This window comes from Sceloporus occidentalis, unplaced genomic scaffold (assembly GCF_023333645.1).
Source record: "Sceloporus occidentalis isolate IW3139 unplaced genomic scaffold, rSceOcc1.0.p SCAF_162, whole genome shotgun sequence".
In the NCBI taxonomy this organism is placed as follows: domain Eukaryota; kingdom Metazoa; phylum Chordata; class Lepidosauria; order Squamata; family Phrynosomatidae; genus Sceloporus; species Sceloporus occidentalis.
The window spans coordinates 713,221-734,671 of NW_028317142.1; the positions used below are offsets into that span (position 1 = coordinate 713,221).

The 21,451-nt window shown below is 36.6% G+C and overlaps 1 protein-coding gene across 1 annotated transcript in view; it reads left to right on the forward strand.

The window, feature by feature from the left end:
* The window catches only part of LOC149279542 (receptor-type tyrosine-protein phosphatase mu-like), a 296,024-nt gene that overhangs the window by 162,914 nt on the left and 111,659 nt on the right, over nucleotides 1–21,451 (forward strand). The window contains exons 12-14 of the mRNA XM_089501054.1: nucleotides 9,419–9,689; nucleotides 11,158–11,194; nucleotides 16,242–16,316. Coding sequence (XP_089357180.1) covers nucleotides 9,419–9,689; nucleotides 11,158–11,194; nucleotides 16,242–16,316 — 383 coding nt within the window. The remainder of the gene's footprint in view (nucleotides 1–9,418; nucleotides 9,690–11,157; nucleotides 11,195–16,241; nucleotides 16,317–21,451) is intronic.

Sequence of the window (21,451 nt, forward strand, 5' to 3'; positions counted from 1 at the left end):
TCAAACTTAATGGTATTACATGACTATACCAATCACAGTGCAATCTCCAGATTGTCAGGTTTCATTTTTTTACTCAGTAATGAATGCTACAGATACTTAGGTTTGCTTTTGTTAAGTCAGACCAAGTGAATATGATATGTCAGGCAAAAGAGGTTTACACGTTCTCTGCTATTAAGTGACACAAGGAACGAATAAAGATATGCCATATGGGAATGAACAGTGTCATCTCAGCAGATAACTTAAATGTGTTTTTTTGTCTCACAGTTTAAGATTAAGAAGCTTTGGGGAGATCTGTAAAAGTATAACTGTAACAAGTGCCAACAAGTATCTAAGGGGCATTATGGGCACCTTACGGAGGCAAACCATTTGAAGAAGCCATTTTGTGATGGTGTGATGGAGGATTGGCTGTACAAGTGCCACTATTGCAAGGTGTCTGCCTAGACACAAACACACATACACATATATATATGCGTGTGAGGTTAATCTAAAATGAGAAATATCTCTCTCACTCTATATATATATATATATATATATTTATATATTTATTATATTATATTATACTATGGATAAATTTATTAATAGAACAAATATCAGGGTCCATCCTGCCTGCCAAGACTATGCAATAATTATTTCTAATCATGTCTAGTGGCCACCCTTCCAATTACTTGGTACAGCTGAGACTTGTTACCAGAGTTTAGCCCTGCCTTTATATCCCTGCTCTGCCCTTCGGTCTGGGCCTTTTCATTTGTTTGGCTTGGGTCCCTGTTAGTCTGCTTGCAGCTAAAGATCTGTTTTCCTGTTCTGATTTCCTGTGTATAACCTTGGCTACGTTCTCGATCCTGATTTGTGTACCAGACCCCGGTGTGTCCCAGACTTACCTACCTTCCAAGCCGTGTGCCCTGCCTGAGGACTTCTGAGCTACAGTTCCTCTCCCAGTGGGCTTCCGGACGTCTGTGCTGCCAGGGGGCTTCCTGCTATCTGCCCTGCCAGTGGGTCTCCAGTTCCATGCCTGTCTGGCAAGACTTTCTAGTCCATGTGTTATGATTAACCGAATCCTGTTTAAGCTTTACTCCACTGTATATACCAGTCCTGTTCCTGTTCATCAATATAATCTATTCTTGTATATCAGCCTGGTTTGAGACTGTTATCTCTAAGACAGTTGTCTGTACTTACCTGTCTGTCGATATGCATCTCGGCATACAGGCATAGCCTCAGATATCCCTTGCAATTAGGCTCCTACCTGACCTGCTGGCCCGGGTCCTGACAACAAATAATAGTTGTAGGGCCCCGCATGTAGATAGCAAGAACAAGACATACCTTTGTATTAGGGATAACAATCTTTCTGTGCCACCTCATAAATGATAGGACAGTAGTGACAGGATATCTGTGGATGAGAATGGAGATGATCGTTCTCCTCTGTCTCAGAATCCTTTTATGCTATTTTGAAAACTTTGCACCTGTTATTACATCCTTTTCAAATACACTTTACTCTCAGGAGGACTAATTAAAAAAACAACAACAAAAATTAAGGGGAATGTAATGTTGCATCTGTTACTCTATATTTTGCCAATAAGAAGCAGAACTAAGGCACTACATCAGACATTACCTACTATTTGACCCAAATGTGTCCTACAACTGTGGAAAGGAAATCATTCAGCAGTAACAATTGCTTTGAAATGTAACAACAGCAGTGGCCTAGTCTAGGCAGCCACATTCATGTGGTGATTGGTCATTCCGTGTGCCACAGTAGTCAACCGCTGAGCTCTTTCTGTGCTGTCATCCATTTAAAATTGAGATTTTCCTCTGTAATATATCATGTTCTCTTCTGAGGATATAACTGCTGACAGAATGTATTACAGTAACACAGTACCATGCTGGAAGAATAAAAATACAGCAAGACTGGATATTTCATATACGGTATTGTGCAAAAGTTTTAGGCAAATGTGACAAAAATGCTGTAAAGTAAGAATGCTTTAAAAAAAATAGATGTGTTAACCATTTAACAAAATGCAAAGTAAGTGAACAGAAGAAAAATCTAAAGCAAATCAAAATTTGGTGTGACCACCCATTCAAAGCAGCATCAATTCTCCTAGGTACACTTGCACAGGGATTTTGTAGGCATATAGTTAGGTGTATGATTAAACAATTATACTAAACAGCTCCTAATGATCTTCAATTTAATATGTAAGTTGAAACACAATTATTAACTGAAATAGTGTAGGATTAAAACTGGCATACATCATAGCAAAACTGAGCACAGCAACAAGACACAAGGTAGTTATACTGCATCAACGAGGCCTCTCTCTCAAGCTCTTTTGAAGAAGCACAAATAAACTGGCAATGTTAAAGACTGTAGACAAAGTGATTGACCAGTGAAACTTGGTGCAGTAAATGAAAAACACATCAGTGTCTTCAGTATTTGCAGAAAACTCTCTCAAAAAGTCTGGTCAGAAGTGGTCATCATGGAAAACTTGCTGCCAAAAAGCCATGCCCCCGATGTTGAAACAAAGCCAAGCAACTCAACTATTAACAAAAACATTGGAACTGGGGTGCAGAAAAATGGCAGAATGTGCTTTGGAGTTTGTAATATTTGGCTGTAGCAGAAGGCAGTTTGTTCTCCGAAGGACTGGAGAGCGATAGAAGAATGAATGTTAGCAGGCAAAAGTGAAGCATGGTGGAGGTTCCTTGCAAGTTTGTGGCTGCACTTCTGCAAATGGAGTTGGGGTTGAAATGAATGGCCTCCACAATGCCGAGAAGTACAGGCAGATAGTTATCCATCATGGAATACCATCACGGAGACATTTTTTGGCTCCAAATGTTTTCTGCAATATGACAACAGTTCCAAACATACAGCCAAAGTCATTAAGAACTATCTTCAGTTTAAGGAAAAACCAGGAGTCTAGGAGTACATGAAGAGAGCGAAGCAGATGAGGCTGCCTAAATCCACAGAAGTTTCACTGTATGTGAGAATCATCTGTCTTATCCAGATCCATGTTTCATTTCTAAAGATAACTTTGCCTTTGCAAAACTGGTTTGTAATGCAGAATATTCATGTATGTATATAACATGATCAATTCAGTTCTGCAACTGAGTAACACAAGTTGGCTTATCGGTTATGGTGGGTGGGTAGTCCTTCTCTGGGACTGATCATACTCCTTCCTATCTATAGTCATACCCCCCAACACAAGTGCACCAATTTAGACATGTGAAATGTTGGAGTGTACTATGGTGATAAGACAATTTTTTCTAGTTTTGCACTAAAATTGCTTAAATACCTCTAGTGTTATGGACAAATTGTGGAGCTGTGAAACATATAGCCAACTCCTGTGTATTAGTCTTCTGCAAGAAAGGCTGGGGATAGTTTTTCACTGACTTATATCATAATAAATCATATTTTTATCTCTCTTCTACTTACTTTTTAATGAAAAAAAAACTCCATACCTGTATAAGTCACAGAGCAAACTTCTTTATGCAGCTGCTGTTGTGTGTGTCTGTATGTGTGGTTTCAATGGTACTTAGAGACAGATAACAACGTAATTTGATATCTGAGACTATATTAAGTGGTAAAGGAATATTATTATTTATTGTTTTATATAGCGCCATCAAATTCCATAGCGCTGTTATTTGATTCAAAAATCTCTTTCAGTCTGACAAAATTATCAATCTTAATAACAGTTAAGATAAGCTTGTATTCTAGGCAATACTGGTAGGAACTGGTGTAACACTCATTTAAAATCATAAGAAATGAAAACCTTGAACAATTACATTTCCTTAATATTTTAGTGCGGAAAACATTATTAAATTTTTTTGCTAGTTAAACATTCCTATTTAGGTCCCTAAATAAAAGCTACAGTATTTTCACAGAAAGTTGCACTGTTGCCATAATAACATGTTCATTTACATTGCATAGACATCACAGGGTGGAAATTAGACAGACAATAGGATTTAGTTATTTTTCATTAGCACTTAGAACATTGATAAAGAAGAACAGAAAAGAGCTGCTTGACCTTTAAGCGTGTAAATTATTAAAGAGCAAATAGATTTGAGGTCTGGTTACTTGCAAATCTAATTTGTCTTATGGTGAAAAGATGAAAAGACATTTTGGGTCTGAAATTGTTCTTTTTCCTCTGATGTAACTAAAGACTAAAGACAAATATATGGTAGGCATTTCACATTTAATGTAAAATGGTAAAATACTAATATACATTTATGACAGAGAGTAGAGTGTAGGTCTTGTTTAACTAGCTTCCAATCTTTATCATAGATTGTTAGACCGAGGAGTTACCTTAAATTGTTTTGAAATATGTCTGCTCCTTTATGATTAAATGATTACCAGCAGGAAAGAGAATCAGTTTAATGGCACCTTGACTAATGAAATCGTATGAAGGAACGGACTTCATGAGCATTGCCGTAAACAATCGGCTCAGTGTGAAAGACACAACATAATATGACTGACAACAATTGCAGCCTCCAGGTCAACAGATTAAGGAAGTTTATTGAAACAACATGAAATAAAGTTAAGTTTTTGTCATTGCTAATCTACATTGCTGTATACAGCACTGTATGTTATGCCGAAGTGAAAAATATTTTATCAGTTGGACTTCCCCTTTAATGTTAGCGTTAATAGTTCGATGTACTGTATAACCGGCGTCCTCCTCAAGTTGATCTTTTGGTTTTAGGTATATCTGTGTTTCAAGCCACAGTGGTTGTTGAGAGTCACAGAACATCCAAGGTCTCAAATCAAAGGTTATGCAAACATTCAAGTAAACTCCATGTTCGCACTGAAAACGACAGAATAACAGGGCACTCTTAGACTGTTGGAAAGGTTTTAAATAGTTCCATAATTAGAGTGTGCCTAAATACACAATTAGAAAGAAAAAAACTGGGGAACATGTTACCATGAACATTTGGTGTGGAATCATGGCATTTACCTACCTCTATCCATGTCTGGTGGATGGCTAATCTTTTCCATGTATCCTTGCCAGGCACTTCTGCATATTCTATTCATAAAACATTGCATTTTCATATGTTAAATAATCTTTATCTTCTTCATGTAAGAAAAAAAACTTTAAACTTGAACTTTATTTCTACTATTCTACATCTCCTTGTCTTCCAATGCTTATTTTTCCCAAACCCATGTTTTCCCTCACAAAATTAGTAAAGCAGAGCTATGTATTTATTCTCTCTGTTTCACACAGGAATGCTAAACCAGGTTAAGGACTGATTTTGCAGAACATTTCCCCAATGTCTGAATGACTTGTTTAGCATGCAGAACACTTTTCTCTCCCTTACGACCTTACCTGTCTATATTGTATGGTCCTTAGTACTCGGTGCCATTAAGCATCAAGGAATGGCATTTCTCCTCTGATATAAAAAAAATCTACAATATTTTCCCTGACTGGGATTCAAAGGGACACATTTTCATCTTTCAGGTTCTCACAGAAGTAACACCTCTTGTAGTATCCCACATGTTGTGCAAATTCAGAACAAATACTATCAGACCTCCAATTACACAGTCTGTATTTAGTCATTATTTGTAAAGCTGTGATCACAGTCATCCATATGGCACAAATGCACTTTTTATTAAAGCATAATAAAAATAAATAATAATAAAAAGACATAAATAGACATATTTTTTTGCCAGCATCAATCTCCCAGTTAGATGCTCACCTGGATAAATGTATAATACAAAAGTTATAACATAGAGCAGTTATGGAGAGCTGATGTAGGCAGTTAACAACATGCTTTCAATTAACTCTGGTGACAATCCGTGTAGTGGAAGAACAAAGAGAAATATCTTCTTCTTCAAACTATTTCCCTATCATTCCTGAAACCTTTTTTCCTTGCTCACCACTGTAACCCCACCAGCATTTTTTTCTTCTGACCTTGGAAAGTTAGGAAACATTCTAGGAGTACACCACACCTCTTTCTTGGCAAGAGAACTGGCAGCCAAAAGAGGCCTAAACAGCTGGAGGCACCTGCCCCAAGGTCACCCCATTGTTAGCAAGTTCACAACAGATACTATATACATAGTCCATACTTAAACATACTCGATAATTGAAAACCTTAGGGTAGGCCCCTAACTTGGCCGTTACTCCTGTAGGGGGGGTACTTGTATGTACAACTTGGCACCCCTTTCATGATTGACCTATTTCATCACGTGACTTTTTCATGTCAAGGTTGTCTACAAATTGAGTCTTAAATGTTTTGAGTGGTACTGTGATTGCTTGAGTTTCCATTCAAGGAAAGAAGCCATAGCAAAAGTCTCAGAGTTAATCTTAATTTAGATTTAAACAAATGCAAATGATTCCATGCTGTGTGAATTATTTTTTGTCTTGTATTTGTAAAGTGAGTAGATTAATCAGTTTCTGCATTCAGAAGCTATGTTAGTAATAGTGATGTGAGGATAACCAGAATGCTTGCACTTTGTGGCTATAGCAGTTATGTTGAAGTACTCTGGCTTAGAACATTATACTGTATGTCCCCAGGTTGTTCTCGTAGAAATTCCCCAATTTGTACCTGTCTTTAGAAACTGTAAGCTCCATTCACCAGTGGTACATCTAGGCGTAGGTCAACACCCTGCACTATTGTACAGAACTGGGATTTGACATTGTACATTGTATTGTGTTAGATGGCACAGTGCAACCAGAGAAGCACAGATTTCTTCAAGGCCATTATGGAGAAGGCCACTAAAAGGTAAGGAGAGCTCAGTTGAAAAGTTAAAGCGAAGGACAACACCCCACATAAATACATCATTGCCATTTAAACACAGTATTTTTCTGCTTGAAGGATTATTGTATAATATATAGTTGAAATATCCCTGGTCAATAGGAATACATGTTTTGCAGCGGAATAGTTAAGACGTTTACTTTATGCCTTTAGTGCTATGAATAGACTATACATCACTGAATTAATTCATGCATAGGACCCAGTAGAAGATATCGGTTTCCTGCGTACAATATTCTGTAGCAGATATTCCTTTGCTGATTTTTTGTTGAAGTCTGTAGGTACTTCTTCAAGTAAGCTGTGAAAATTAGACATTTCCTATGTAGCTGGTCAGTGCTTTTATGGTCTTTTGTAACAAATCAAAATAAAGCCACTCACCACATCAAACTGAAATGTTAAAGTCATTTTTGTTTAAAGAGAACATTTTATCTCCTAATACCAAGTTGTGAGACCTGATTAAATGTTCATTTGAAACATGCATTACATGATTTAATGCATTTCCCAACTGGCCTTTTCAATTTATATTTATTTTATTCCTCCTGAAGTACCTAGGATAATTACTTTTTCCCATGTTCAAGTCCACAAGATAATTACTTTTCACCAGAAATAGTTTCCAGGAGAAACACTGCATCAGTAATGTGCTTTCTGGGCTGGACCAAACCTCGGCATCAGTTTCCTAATCAGCTAAGCCAAAATGTACACGTTACCATTTGTATGGGTGTTAATATTTAAAGAAGGTCTTGAGGAACACTTTACCACAGGGTAGGTATTTCACAGCCTGCCACCGCTTAATGAAAGCAGAACTACAGATCATAGAGCCAACAGAACACCTGGTTGGACAGATAGGCGGCTTAAGCTCAGGACAGTAATATAATCACAAAAAAAAGTGTTTGCTACTTTATTAACTAAAAAAGAGCAGAGCATGTTAACTATTTTATGACATTTTAGTGGGATGTTTTATGGGTGTTTGTAAATGTACCTCAGTTTTAGTGATAACAGAGCTATAAAAATAATAAAATTGTGAACTGTTTGAAAGAACCAGCTAAATAGAGGAGCTGAAATCTTATTGTCAATGTCAATGACTAAATTAGCTTCTAAGGATATGATTAACACGCATGAAATTATTCTTACATGTGAAATAGAACATATGTAGTACTCTACCACCTTACCTAATGATCTTTCCCTCAAACAATTGTCAAATTTCAAATTAATCTACTTTAAACTTTCCCAAAAAAGTATGACGACTTGATTGTAGCGCAGGTCATGTTGAGGAGTCAGTGTCAGAGTCATCTCAAAGGTAGGGGAAACGGGGTTTCTTTCAAAATGCAGGTTGTGGGTATTACAAGAATAGGTGGTATGGGTATTTAAACTGGTGGGGTTTTAGTGATTGTTTAAAGTAAGTAAATAAAGTCAATAAGTAGAGGTTGATAGAATAGGTACAGCATGAGTAAAGTCCTGGAGACATGAGTGGGAAGAAGTGATAGTGTCTGAAGAGAAACACTAGTCATAGCAAACATTAAGAGGGCAGTTAGGAGAATATTTGTTGTTAAGAACCAAGAAATATGTGGCCCTGTTCTGGTAAGGGCTCTTTAGGTGAGGGTCGGGAGTTTAGATATTATTCTGGAGGGTATAGAGAGCTAATGGAGCGAATGGCACAGTGGGGCAGAAGATAAGGAGCAATAGGGTAAGTAAATAAGTATGGTAGATGTGTTGAGAATGGATTGGAATGATAAAAAAAACTAGAGGATGAGTCCAGTTGTAAAGATTTGCATTAAAACATACAAGATATCTCAAGGAAACAGATTACAACTTTAGTAACCTCTTGTGTGGGGAAAGGCCGAATACAAGAGATATTTCTTAGGTGAAGCGACAGGCTATGAGGGTGAAGGCGAGAGGGGAGTCAAGTGTAACACTTATAAAAAAAAATGTATTTTTACCATCATTCTAGTTTATTGTTGCTTTATGTGGTTAATGTATTTAAAAGTCAAAGGGTCAGCTTATGAGGAACACTGGCATATGACTATTATGTTTCAAATACATATTCTGTAGCTCAGACTCTTCTGTTGCCTTTATGGTAGGTCAAAATGTCTACACATTGTTCCAATACCTGATATATGTAAAATAAACATAACTTATACTTTTATGTGTCCTTCCTTAAATGGAATTGTGTTAACCCTATGTTCCCCAAGAGATGCGTTATGTATTTCTGTCTTAACATTCATCCATAATTCATTGCGCATACAGGGAGGTAATGTGGTTTCTATGCCATCCTTGACATGTGTCACCTCATCAAAGTCTAGTGCATTCCAGAAGCTGTCTGCAATATATCTGGGATGTGCAGAATGCAAGGTTAGCTTTTTGCAGGTCCTAGTCAAAGGTTTTCTAAAATACATATTTTATTGGATATATACCGGTAATTGTAAATTTAGTAAAATATGGCACAGGAACACATGCTTTACAAGGGTTTTATTCCAGAGTAGATCATAAATTGATGCCCCAGACTCCAATTTAATTACTTATCTGATGGACAGAACCCACCTGCTTTTCATGTATGGTGAGGACCACAAAAGGGCAATATTTATTTATACAGTCCTATAGCTTTTTAAATACTTATCACAATCTGAATATATGGTTTGCCTATTTTCCATCTTATTTTTCTTTCCTTAAAATTGTTTTGTTTCTTTTTTTTCAGTGTTTACCAAATTATCGTTGAAGAACGTCCTCGGAGGACAAAAAAGACAACAGAGGTTTTGAAGTGTTACCCAGTTCCCATCCATTTTCTGAACTCTACGTTACTGAACTCTCAGTACTATTTTGCTGCAGAATTCCCACCAAGTGTTCTATCAACAGCCCTGCTGTTTACCATCGGTGATAATAAAACATACAGTGGTTACTGGAACGCTCCACTGCTCCCACACAAAAGCTACAGTATCTACTATCAAGCAGCCAGCAGGGCCAATGGGGTAAGGCTCCCGACACAAGATGTTGCTTCTGTAATTTCATGACACTTATGGGTATAGTTGTACTTGTCTGCTCTGCTGAGTAAAATTGTGTGCTTCTCTGAGCATTGCAGGATAATAAGCCGTAACTGAAAATAAGGATTCTGGTTACCTAGTGAGCATGCTGATGTATGTTTACCTACACTATCACTCACGCCGTTGGAGAAGCAAACGTACAGGACAGCAATGACAATAATATGCTTAACATTCATCAGAATCTGAACAGCTAGTCGCAATATTGTTTCAACATTTTGTGTATGTAATTATATTAATATAGTAAATAAAGTTCCAGAGCCATGATTGCTAATTATTTATTTTGTATGTGTACTATTAAGTAAATGCACTATTAGCAACACCATTATTAGTACTGTCGAGCTGCACAACCATTTATACATTTACATTTATAACATTTGCTGGGAACACTTAATTGTCATGTGATATACAACCAGATGCTCGTATTTAATGCTTAGATTATCTAACTCCCTGATTTCTGATGACGGTCAATTGTTTTAATGATGCTGTTTTTTGCTTAGATAATAAACTCAGTATATATATATATATATATATATATATATATATATTTTAAGATAAAACTTCCATATTTGCCACAAAAACATCAGCATCTTGGTAATTACATGTTCTAACTTCTAACCTTATTTGCAATAATGACTCAAACTAGCTTCGCATTTTTCTTTTCGTGAGCATTTTAATCTCTTATATGAACCTGCAACTTAAAAAAAAAAACTACTTAATTCTAAAGAAGTGTGTTACTTAAAATAAAAGACGGCCCTGCATCACCCAGTAAATCTAATACTGGAGGCTACAAGTCTGAATGTAGGAAATAACTAGCGCAGGTCATTTATAGCTTAAGCAAATTTGGACCAAGACAGATAGGAAAGCGAGATAGGAAATAGCATTCAGAATACAGCCTGAATAATAAGCAACTTCACTTGGTAGGATATGAGACCTTTTCTTCTTCTAGGGTATAACCTCTTTGTGGTTCCTACAGTTTATTTGGGAAAATAAAAATATGTATCACTTGCTCGGCTATTGATAAAGTGATGAAATTCCTGCAGCTAGACAAAAGTGGCTAGTGACCCTATCCTATTTTCCATCGTTTGTTGTTCCGTAAGACTAAAGTTAGTGGATTCAGACGCACACATAGAAATGTGGCAAAATGCTCAATGTATCTAGAAAAAGCAGAACGCAGAATCTTGTGTTCTGATTTTAAACATTCCAAGCAAAAATGTAATTAGATTTTATTCTGTATAGCAGTTCCTCAACTTCTTTGCTCTAGCATAAATATTTAAATATGTACTTTTATATTTTGTCTAGTAAAGAAATTATTATTGCATAATGTTGGTTTCAGAACAAAACTGTGGACGGTCTTCACTTTCAAACATAAATAATGACTCTTGTATTTCTGCCACAGGAAACCAAAATTGACTGCATCAGGATAGCCACAAAAGGTATGTTAAAACATTTTAGTTTAAATAAAATATTTATGTAAAAGAATTTCTAAAAAAAGGAGATTATTACCAAACTGTTAATAGACTTACAAGAAAACTAGACACCAGGGTATAACCTTAGAAGTGGGGACTATTTCGAGTTTTCTACGGGTATACTTGTTTTCCAACCTATTAAACTGATTTTGCTTTATGTATATATATTTATATAGAGAGTTTACCCCTTTAGATAAGTGTAATGTTTAACCGATTGACAGGTGACATGAAGGGAGTGCGGCTACGGTTAGGAGTCAGGGATAGCCATGCAGGGCAGGGAATGGGAAGAATAAGGGCAGGAGACCACAACATATGTGTAGAGGGGCTATTACCAAACGTCACCCCTCTCAAGAGGTTGAGGACATTCACCTGGAGCCTTTAATAAGCAGCTTCGAGTGAAACATTGTAACTTTATGGGCTCTATTAATTGATCACTCCTGGTTAGGTGATCAACTATTTTACCGTCGTGGTTTTATCTCTTTTCACCAAAGCATTTTGATTAATTAACACAACCAAAGTTTAGTTTATAGCTCTAGGATAATATTGAAAATGACAATATAATAATAATTTCAGTTTTGCAATCCCTATTCCCGTCTTTAGAAATATTGAATAGTTTCAACAATTCCTTACCAGAAATGTTTTTTCTTTTTCTTCAAAACTTGCAGCTGTCAGGTTAAGAAAAAAAAAAACAAGACTATTGTAGATTCCAGATTTCACCCCCTTTAATTATTCTCCTTAACACTTAAAAAGCAATTATTTTTGCAGCTGTTTTTGAGATTCATTCAACAAAGGAGATGACAATATAATTACTCTTTGCCTATTATATGACTCCAATTCTCATTATCCGCAAGCAGCCATTTGTTCTGCTGGCTGCAGCACATTTCCACTTGAAGAAATTCCTTTAAGTTGTGTTTGTATGCATCTGACAGGAATAATCCGTTCTCACGTGGGAATCGTGTTTGAAGTGCAGTTATCCTTATGAAGTTTACTTTACTTTTGTTTTTAGGGATTCACTTCAAAGTTCTCTTTCTCTTGACCTTCCAAACCACTCTGTATTTGACTAGAAAACATTCTGAATGTGTATATAACACGGCACTCTCCTTTACTAATATAGTTCCTTGCCCTGCTTACATAGAGGCAAACTAGCAGCCATCTTCTATAATACAACTGTGAAAGGGGTAACACTTGGAAGATAGGCAGGTGGTTAAAGATCATAAGGGAGAGAGGGTAAAAAATGAGACATGGGAATTGTCATGTTTAATAGATGTCGTTGGTTAGACTTAGGGAAGAACTTTACACACTTTATATACAACACAACATATCACCGGATGAACAGGCTTGGAATTACATGCAGAACCTTAGGGGCCAAGAAACAAGGAGTCCATCCTATGACCATACCTGGGAACTTCTCGGCTCTGGCTACCCGGAGCCTTCCCTTGCGGGAAGTGGCCAGGACTGCACACTGACGTCAGAGGGTGCTCCCGCTGACGTTGCGGCGTTCCCACTGACGTCGGGGGCGTTCCCGCTGATGCTCACCCATATTAGATCACTAGGACTGAGACATGTAAATACATGTGGTGGTACCATAAAATTTGGAATTTCAAGAGAAATATGCATTTCTGATCTATCCAGTGTGTCCCGATTCATAGGATTATTGATGTGTCGTTCAACCAATACTTAGCACTGAACCTCGCATTTACTTTAGTCAGGTGTGTGTGAGCTGTACAAAGTTTAAATACATTCACTCTCTAGATTGGGAATCACATTTGTCACTCTTTACACCCTGATGTCCCTCTTTTCAATGAGCTGACAATGTGTTTGTAAATTAAAATGTGTATATAAAATGCATCCATGGTTTGACCCTATACTCAGTTATATAAATAGCAATCAGTAAGTGACAAACTAGCATAAAAAGTTTCTGGAAAGTAAAGCCCTCTAGCTTTGTCCCTTTATTTCCTTCTCTATATAAGTACTTTCCTCTAAAAAGACTAGTTAAATCAAATTGCGGGAGTTACAGGAAAGAACTGAAATCATGTTTATGTTGCTAAAGATGCTAAAGATGTACAACTCGAGAGTCAGTGGTTGAGAGTCTATGTAGAGAAAACTCTGCAGTAAAGTCACAGAGCTTAGTATTATTTTAAAGTATGTGGGCTATCGTCCCTAACGTGAGAAAAAAGAATTAAGGTCCATTCTGCACATGTACTCTGGCTGTTTTTCTTAATGGAAAGACTCGACCCTTATTCAGTCCTTGGGTATGTCTTAACGTCTTTATGCCTATCCCATGCATGTTCAAATTTCTCACTGTAATTAGCCTATATCACTTATGCTTGGAGGCTCTTCAACGTATCCTTCTCAGTAAATGAAAACCTCCTTACGTTACAACTAAGCCCCCAACCCTCTCGTTTTAGATTATGACCGCTTGTTCTAACGCTTCTCCTCCTTTCAATATACTTCCCTCCTGTAACTTTGTTAAATCCCTCTATGTGCTTCAATTTACATTCCTAAATATGATATATTCACTTAACAAGTGATACTTTTATAATTCTATATTTATATACATAAGGTGTGCAAGGAGTTGAATTTGTTAAGAGAATGTGTTTATAGGAGATGTAATAGCAGACTTAATCTTATAAAAAGACAACCTAGGTCATTGAAATAAATTGATGCATTGCTGTTTGTTTTACCTGCTCTCAAGGCATTATGTTTCAGGGATTAAAATGGCAATTGTTCAATCTGTTACAGTTACCTGGAGCAATTTGGTAGCTCTTAATATCAGCATGAATTGAAGAATGGCTCACTTTCCCTTATTGAAACCCCAAGGGGAAGCTTTTGGGTATAAAAAAGTACACATTGAATTCTGTTACTGGGATGCAATTTTGATTTATAATGTATTGCATGAATACCATTAAGAATAGCAGGAAGATAAAATGTTTATTATAGAATGAAGGATTTCTCCCTGAATGTGAAGCACACATTTTAGGATTGCATATTTTGCATTTAACCTTGGAAGTGCAAAACTCTTACCTTTTCCAATCAGATAACTAAGAAAAACCTTCTAGACGCCGTGTTCTAAATAGGTGCAGAGAGCCCCCTCTTATTCCTCATCATTGAATGGTTTAAGTAGGATAGGGTGACCAAATGGCTCCTTTAACCATTACCTGTGGTCGCATATAGAACATGCATAATATAAGGCAATATAAGGGAGTTTGCCCTGAATGTTACATTTTATATAAGGCTCTTTCATATCCCCCAACAAATCGGGACACTTGTGTTGGCGGGTGTAACTGAAGGTAGGGAGCGGCAATGGTAACACCCAAGAAGGGGCATGACTGGGGCAGGAGCACCTGCCAAACCCAAAAAAACACCTTGCAGTGAGTGTCGCAAAGTGGCCATGTGGGAGCTGTGGTGGAGAGCTCCTTGGGCTTCTCAAGAGAGATCCCCACTGCCCACAAAATTGGAACAGTGTCTGAAAATTGTCACGTCCTAGTGAAAAACAGGATACTTCGGAGGTCTGGTATCTTCAGTTCAAAGGGTTTAAAAGCATATGTGAGATCTCTCGTGATCTCTGTGTCCCCCTGCTTGGATACAGGTGACATAATTCGAAATATCCTTTCTTCCTGACTCCAGAACCATTAGCTGCTGCCATTAGTGAATCACTGCAGTAGAATCCTCGTGACAGACTTTTAAAGGAGTGTCAGGGTTGCTCATTTATTTAGTTCCCTGGTATGTTAATGATGTTTAACTCAATGGGTTCCAATGGTTGCAAAGCTTTGCAAAGTACCTCTGCTAGCATCCAAGGATCATGTTCCATTGATACAAATGAAATGGTTAACATGTACGTTGACAGCACCAGAGCATCCGATATCATCACTCTATTTGAACAATGCAGAGGGATATTTCAAAATGTTATGCAGCAGCCGTTTTCAGTTTAATTGCATGCAGATGGTAGATGATCTATTTCTCTCGCCTGTTGCCACATTTCTAATAGCATCCAGGCTGTTCTATGTAAATTAGAAATCTTTCAGTAAAAAAAAAGTCTGTCCTTAATTTTCTTGTGTGTTTCCTCACATCATTTTCCAGCTGTTACATTTGACCTTTTGATGTTTTTTTCTTTTTTTTATTATAATAAACAATGACAGCCTAAGTTTTGATTTAGAACTAGCTTGAGTTATTGGGTACCTAAAGGGAAATAGAATTATCTGCTTACCTTTAACTTTACATGGTTATTCGGTATAAAGAGGGCAGGAAATGTGCATTCACTTTCACACATTGATATATACACACATATACTATACATATAGGCACTTGAGCAGAAACATTGTAATGGAACGACAGCCTAAATGTACATAACAGCATTAGCCAAGGCCAGATTAAGAAGCTTTGGACCCTTGGAGCAATAACACACGAAGGGCCCCTTCTCTCGTTTTCCTGCCTGGGTTTTGGTCTGGTCCAGTATGGCAGCGATGGGACCTTGATCACAGCCAGTAGGTCCCCAGCTCCTTATAAACTATGATTCCCAAAATCCTTTTCAAACTTCTAGGTTTAAAAAGGTCTGGTGCGTTGTAATTCAGCAACACCTTTTGGGTATATTTCAAACCTAAAACATCATATGTTCGCATACACTTCAGAACAAGCATCACTGCTCCTATAGGTATCCATTTTTAGGCAAGTTATGATGAAGGTCTTCAACAACACTCCACAAAGGGATTTAACAGCATGGCCCTTCTGTTTTTGGTTGAGCATTACCTCTGCTGTGTCATTTTCACTAATTCTACAAATACAAGATACTGAATCATTATTCACTGCCTATTCTCTTCTCTTTCCCATACCCCTCTCTGTTTATGTAACAGCATGCTACTAATGCCTCTATGCAGTGACAGAAATGGTGGTGGTGTTTGGTCGTATGATGTTGTAGAGATTGAGATGCTAAACATTGACAGTCTTGTGGGCCTTGCTTCAGTCTGGCTTTTCTTTTCCTTATGCATGCTGACCTGGAAATCTTCCTTTGCCATAGCTGCGATAATCGTGACTCAGCTTACAACTCCATACATTCGCATCGCCCCTGCTGCAGGCGACGACCAGCTAACAGGTCAGACATTTAAATCCACGCCAGTCATCTCACATTTCCTCCTGCCTCCTATGAGCCTCCTCCCTCCCATAATTCACTGTTTGATTTCACGTAGTGTGGTTGTGTGTCCACATAATTATTTTTTGGTTTGCACTTCTGAAACCCATGTTTCTAAATACATTTGCCATATGTGTTTCACCCCCATGTAACTCACTGCATGCAGTTTCTGTGTACTGTGTATTTTTTTTATTTACTGTTAACTTTGAATATTACATATACTTAGACACACACATATTAGGAAGGTGTGAAAAATGCTGTAGAGTAAGAATGCTTTCAAAAAGGGCATGTTAATACATTACATTACATTTATTTTAATAGTTTATTGTTTATCATGTAACAAAATGTAAAGTGACCGAACAGAGGAAAAATCAAATCAATTCTATCAAATCAATATTTGGTGTGACCACCCTTTGCCTTCTAAACAGCACCAATTCAAGGTATACTTGCACAAAGTCCGGGATTTTATAGGCGTATAATTAGGTGTATGATTAAACAATTATACCAAACAGGTGCTAATGATCATCAATTTAATATGTAGGTTTGAAACACCATAATTTATTGAAACAGAAACAACTGTGTAGGTAAAATAAAAATGAGTGAAGAACAGCCAAACTCACTAACAAGGTGAGGTAGCTGAAGACAGTTTAATGTGAAAATATAGGCCTTGGCAAGACTAAGCACAGCAACAAGACACAAGGTAGTTATACTGCATTAGCAAGGTCTCTTCCAGACAGAAATCTTAAGGCAGAAAGGGACTTCCAAATGTTCTGTCCAAGTTTTGAAGAAGCAAAAAGAAATGGGCAATGTTGAAGACTGTGAACAGTGGTCGGACAAGGAAGCTTAATGCAGCAGATGAGATGCATCATGCTTACGTCCGTTCACAATCGGAAGATGTCCAGCAGTGCCATTAGCTCTGCATTGCCAGAAAACTGTGGGACTCTGGTACACCCATCTACTGTCTGGAGAAGTTTGGTCAGAAGTGGTCTTCATGGAAGACTTCCAGCCAAAAAGCCATACTTCCAACGTAGAACAAACCTAGCAAATGGTAGCAATGAAAGCATTCTTACAGCATTTTTTCACACCATATATATATAGATATACCTTTTCTGGAGAAAATGGTCCTGCATGTGATTGCTTCCATTGGGTTACTCTGGGCCATTAATAATATTATTTAAAATAAATAAAAAAGATATTAACGTTTAAATGTTCATTTAAACGTTTAAATAAACGTTTAAATGAAAATGAGACAAATATTGTATCTACATTTTGTTTACAGCTTACCTTTCCATGAATGTTCTATTACTATAAGCAAAAGAAAACAGGTCATAATGAAGTATTCACATTAAAGAAGGAATAACCTTGAATAGGAAATAATGGAAATAAATTACAATACTTTACCTCTAAATATTGAAGCCTAGATCTATTGTATTCTCTATGAGATAGATTTCTACTCTGGCATATGAACACTCTTGTTATACTTTTGAATATTTTAAGCAATTCAACATAAGAGAGTAGATGAATACAATAATCAAAACTAAGGCCATAGCAGCTAAATAGTTACCTACTTGTTGGGTCTGCTGTACATTGACAAATATAATGCAACTAGGTAGCTTATAATGACAAATATAAACAGTGGCAAGAAAAAATAAATGAACCCATTAAAATGATCTGGTGTTTTTGCATTAATTGTTCATAAATGTAGTAGATGTACTTCCATGTTAAAGGTCATTGTCCTGCAGCATTACACAACTTCAGCTGGTGGACAGCCACCCTGACATTATCCTGTATGATGCCTTAATAAACTAAATCATAATGCTCCCTTCACCATACTTAACCATTGGGATGATGTTTTCATGTGGCTATGCAATACCCTTTTTATGCCATATGTAGTGCTGCATGTTCTTCACGGACAATTCAACCCTAGTTTCCAAAAAACATTTTCCCAGTAGAGTGCTCTTTGGGTGGACAACACTGTTAAAATGGAGAGCAGCAACTTCCTCTGTGGTGTTCTGCCATAGACTCCATGTCTGTTCAATATTTTCCAGATGTAGACTCATGAACAGAGATTTTCTAATGATTCCTTCAAGCCTTTAGCTGTTACTCAAGGGTTCTTTATTACCTCATTAAGCATTTTGCGTTGTGTCCTTGGAATCTTCTTGGCTGGACACCCACTTCTAGTTAGAGTACCCATTTATAAACAATTTGTCTACTGATGAATATGTAAACTCATCATTGTAAGTCTTCTGGTATTTCTTTTTAGTGAAACAGATACTTCTTTAGAACAGCAAACTTTTTTTATTTAATGTAAAAGTAGCTCTAAAACACACCTAGAACCCTGTTTCATTGATTGGACTCCTTTTGTTGAAGTGATTATCTTAGGGGTTCACATACTTATTCCAACTCATACTGTGAATGTTTGAATGATGTATTCAATATAGACAAGAACAATACAAGAATTTGTGTGCTATCAATAAAACTAACTAACATTATTGTAATTTAGATGAAGATCATATAATTATTGGGATTAATAATTTATGAAGGACTTTAAGGTAAACAGACTAAAAAGAATGGTTGTAACATCTACACATATGAGGGCACCTAAAAGCAGGAATGAAGAAACATTGATCTAGTCTGGTCAATTCTCTTTTGCCAAACTACAGCACATATTTACATTTTATTCCTTCTTCATACATGACACACTCAATGTACCTTGTAGAAAAACAGCTACCCTCCATTCTAAATTTACGTCACAAAGAAATTAGAGAAATTACGTATGCCTCTAACTATACATTAGTTCATGGACATTGTTTACATTATATTTCGGTATCGCCTAGATGTGGATTAGATGAGATAAATTGTAGCTGAATGATACCTGTAACTATACAAACAAATGCAAAATTATTAAAGGACAGGGACCTCCTTTCCAAAAAAATGCATACCTATTGTACCCCAAACAAAATGACTGTAGCCCATTGTACTTATACTGTAAAGTGTTAAGTAAATATGTTAAATAAATAAAAATATATAGTCAGAAGATAGGATTGATTGGTCTCTCTATAATAAATCAAATAAATATTAGCTTCATCACTAAAAAATTGTCATAAATTCATTATAGGGATAAAATATTATTATATATATATATTATTTTTTTGTGATATAATTTATTATTTATTATAGGGAGTCCAATCAAATTCATCTTCTGACTATATTTCTCATGTTATCCCTGTGCTAATTCCAGGTAGCAAGTAAAAATATATACAAAAAACATACAAATGTTAATCTGAGATCTGATGTCAGAAGCTCTCCAAGATCCTAGAAAATAAGACATACATCTATGGAATGAATAGAATATATTCATTTCTGTTCTGAAGTCATTTTATAAAGAGAACAAAGTCTACATCTGAATATAGAATATATTACAATACATTTGTTCCATTGGATACCGTTGAGGCAGGAAAACCTTGATAGCTTATTACATCCAATATTGTGGTTAATGGAGGAATAAGTAATTTACATATAATTTCCGTAATGCCATCAGCATGTGTTACATAGTTTACCATATTGCATATGCCAGTAAATAATACAATGACATGAATAGAGGCATAACACATACAGAATTTTGTTGGGGGAGGGGGTAATCTTGTATATGAAACACTTTTTCCAAGATCTTTTAATGGTAATGCTTTTAAAAATACATGCTTTTGTACAAGCATGTGCCCATAGGGACCCTTTGTTAGTAGAATGTACCCGCATCCAAAGTACATAAAATTACACACATTTGGAGGTTTTGACCATATGCTAGGTTGAAGCACCCCAACCACCACACAGGTGTCCAGAGAGGGGTTTAAATTGAAAGAGAGTATCGGTGTGTTAAAAGAGCAAATCAGTCCCACTGATTCAGCTCCACAGAAAGGAACATCGCTGCGGTAGGATTAGAATGGACTCACCAACATTACCTTTACTAAAATCAGCGTGAGTTACTGTTAGAACTGGCATTAGACTCGGAATTCACTGTAGCTCCCAGGTCGCAGTCGCCTTGGGAAGGAAAATTTAACCAAGAAAGTGTTTTCTATCGGAAAAAGCTTATCTGAATAAGCAGAGTTAAAAAAAAACCCATTATATTTAATATTTCATATCCACTTTAATGTTGTGGCAGTAGTCCTTGTACCTCTAAGACCCCTATCAGATGGTATGCTATGACTTTTGCTCTCTGCTGATAAATGATATTGTTTTGGCATGAAACCCATTTGGTTTGGTAATGTTGCATTTATAAGTTATTGTTTTTCAAGCACCCACACTAAATTACTTTTGTAGCATTTTCAATAGACAGAAGCCTCTTTTCATTTAAGCCTCACTTCCATCATCAGTGTTGCTGTTGTTAGGCTTAGAGGCAAGTGATTACTGAGTATGTGTTTTTATTGCTTTTTAGTTTACCCACTGTAATCATGAAATAGCAGTAAGTTGGTTTGAACAAACTGGTAATTTAATTTTTGTGTATTCTTTGTGAATGCATTCATTTTAAGAAGTGTATCTGTTGTATTGGTATTATACTGTATTAGAGGCAGTGTATTAAAGGGCCATGATTTCATAGATTCCATAACGCTTATGTGTAAATTTTTCTAAGAAACTAAATTATGACATTTAGTATCTGTATTCAGATTTTTTCAAGGGACACTCCTATGTATTCTATGCACCCATGTACTGAAGAGACAGAAGGTAGTAAAATATGTCTTAAAAATAAATATACAGCTAAAGAAACCCATCCTTTATGGGAAGTTGAGAATGCTTCTTCACTCTCTTTGGTCTATTCAGTAAGAAGTTAAGTGGTCAGCTGAGTTAAGGCTTAAAGACCAGACTCTACTGAGGTGGCATGTACTAAAATGCAAGTTGTTTACCAGCAGCTCACACACGGTGCGAGGTGCCACACTACTAATGTGCGGTCACATGACTCCATTGATCTCCTTGATTACCGGGGTACCTTGGTGTATCCTGTCTTGACGAGCCCCTGTCTGGGTTGCAGAATTTCTTCCAGAGAATCATAGTTATGAGTATTCAATCATTACTTAAAATATTATGTTTTTCTGTAGTAGTTAGCT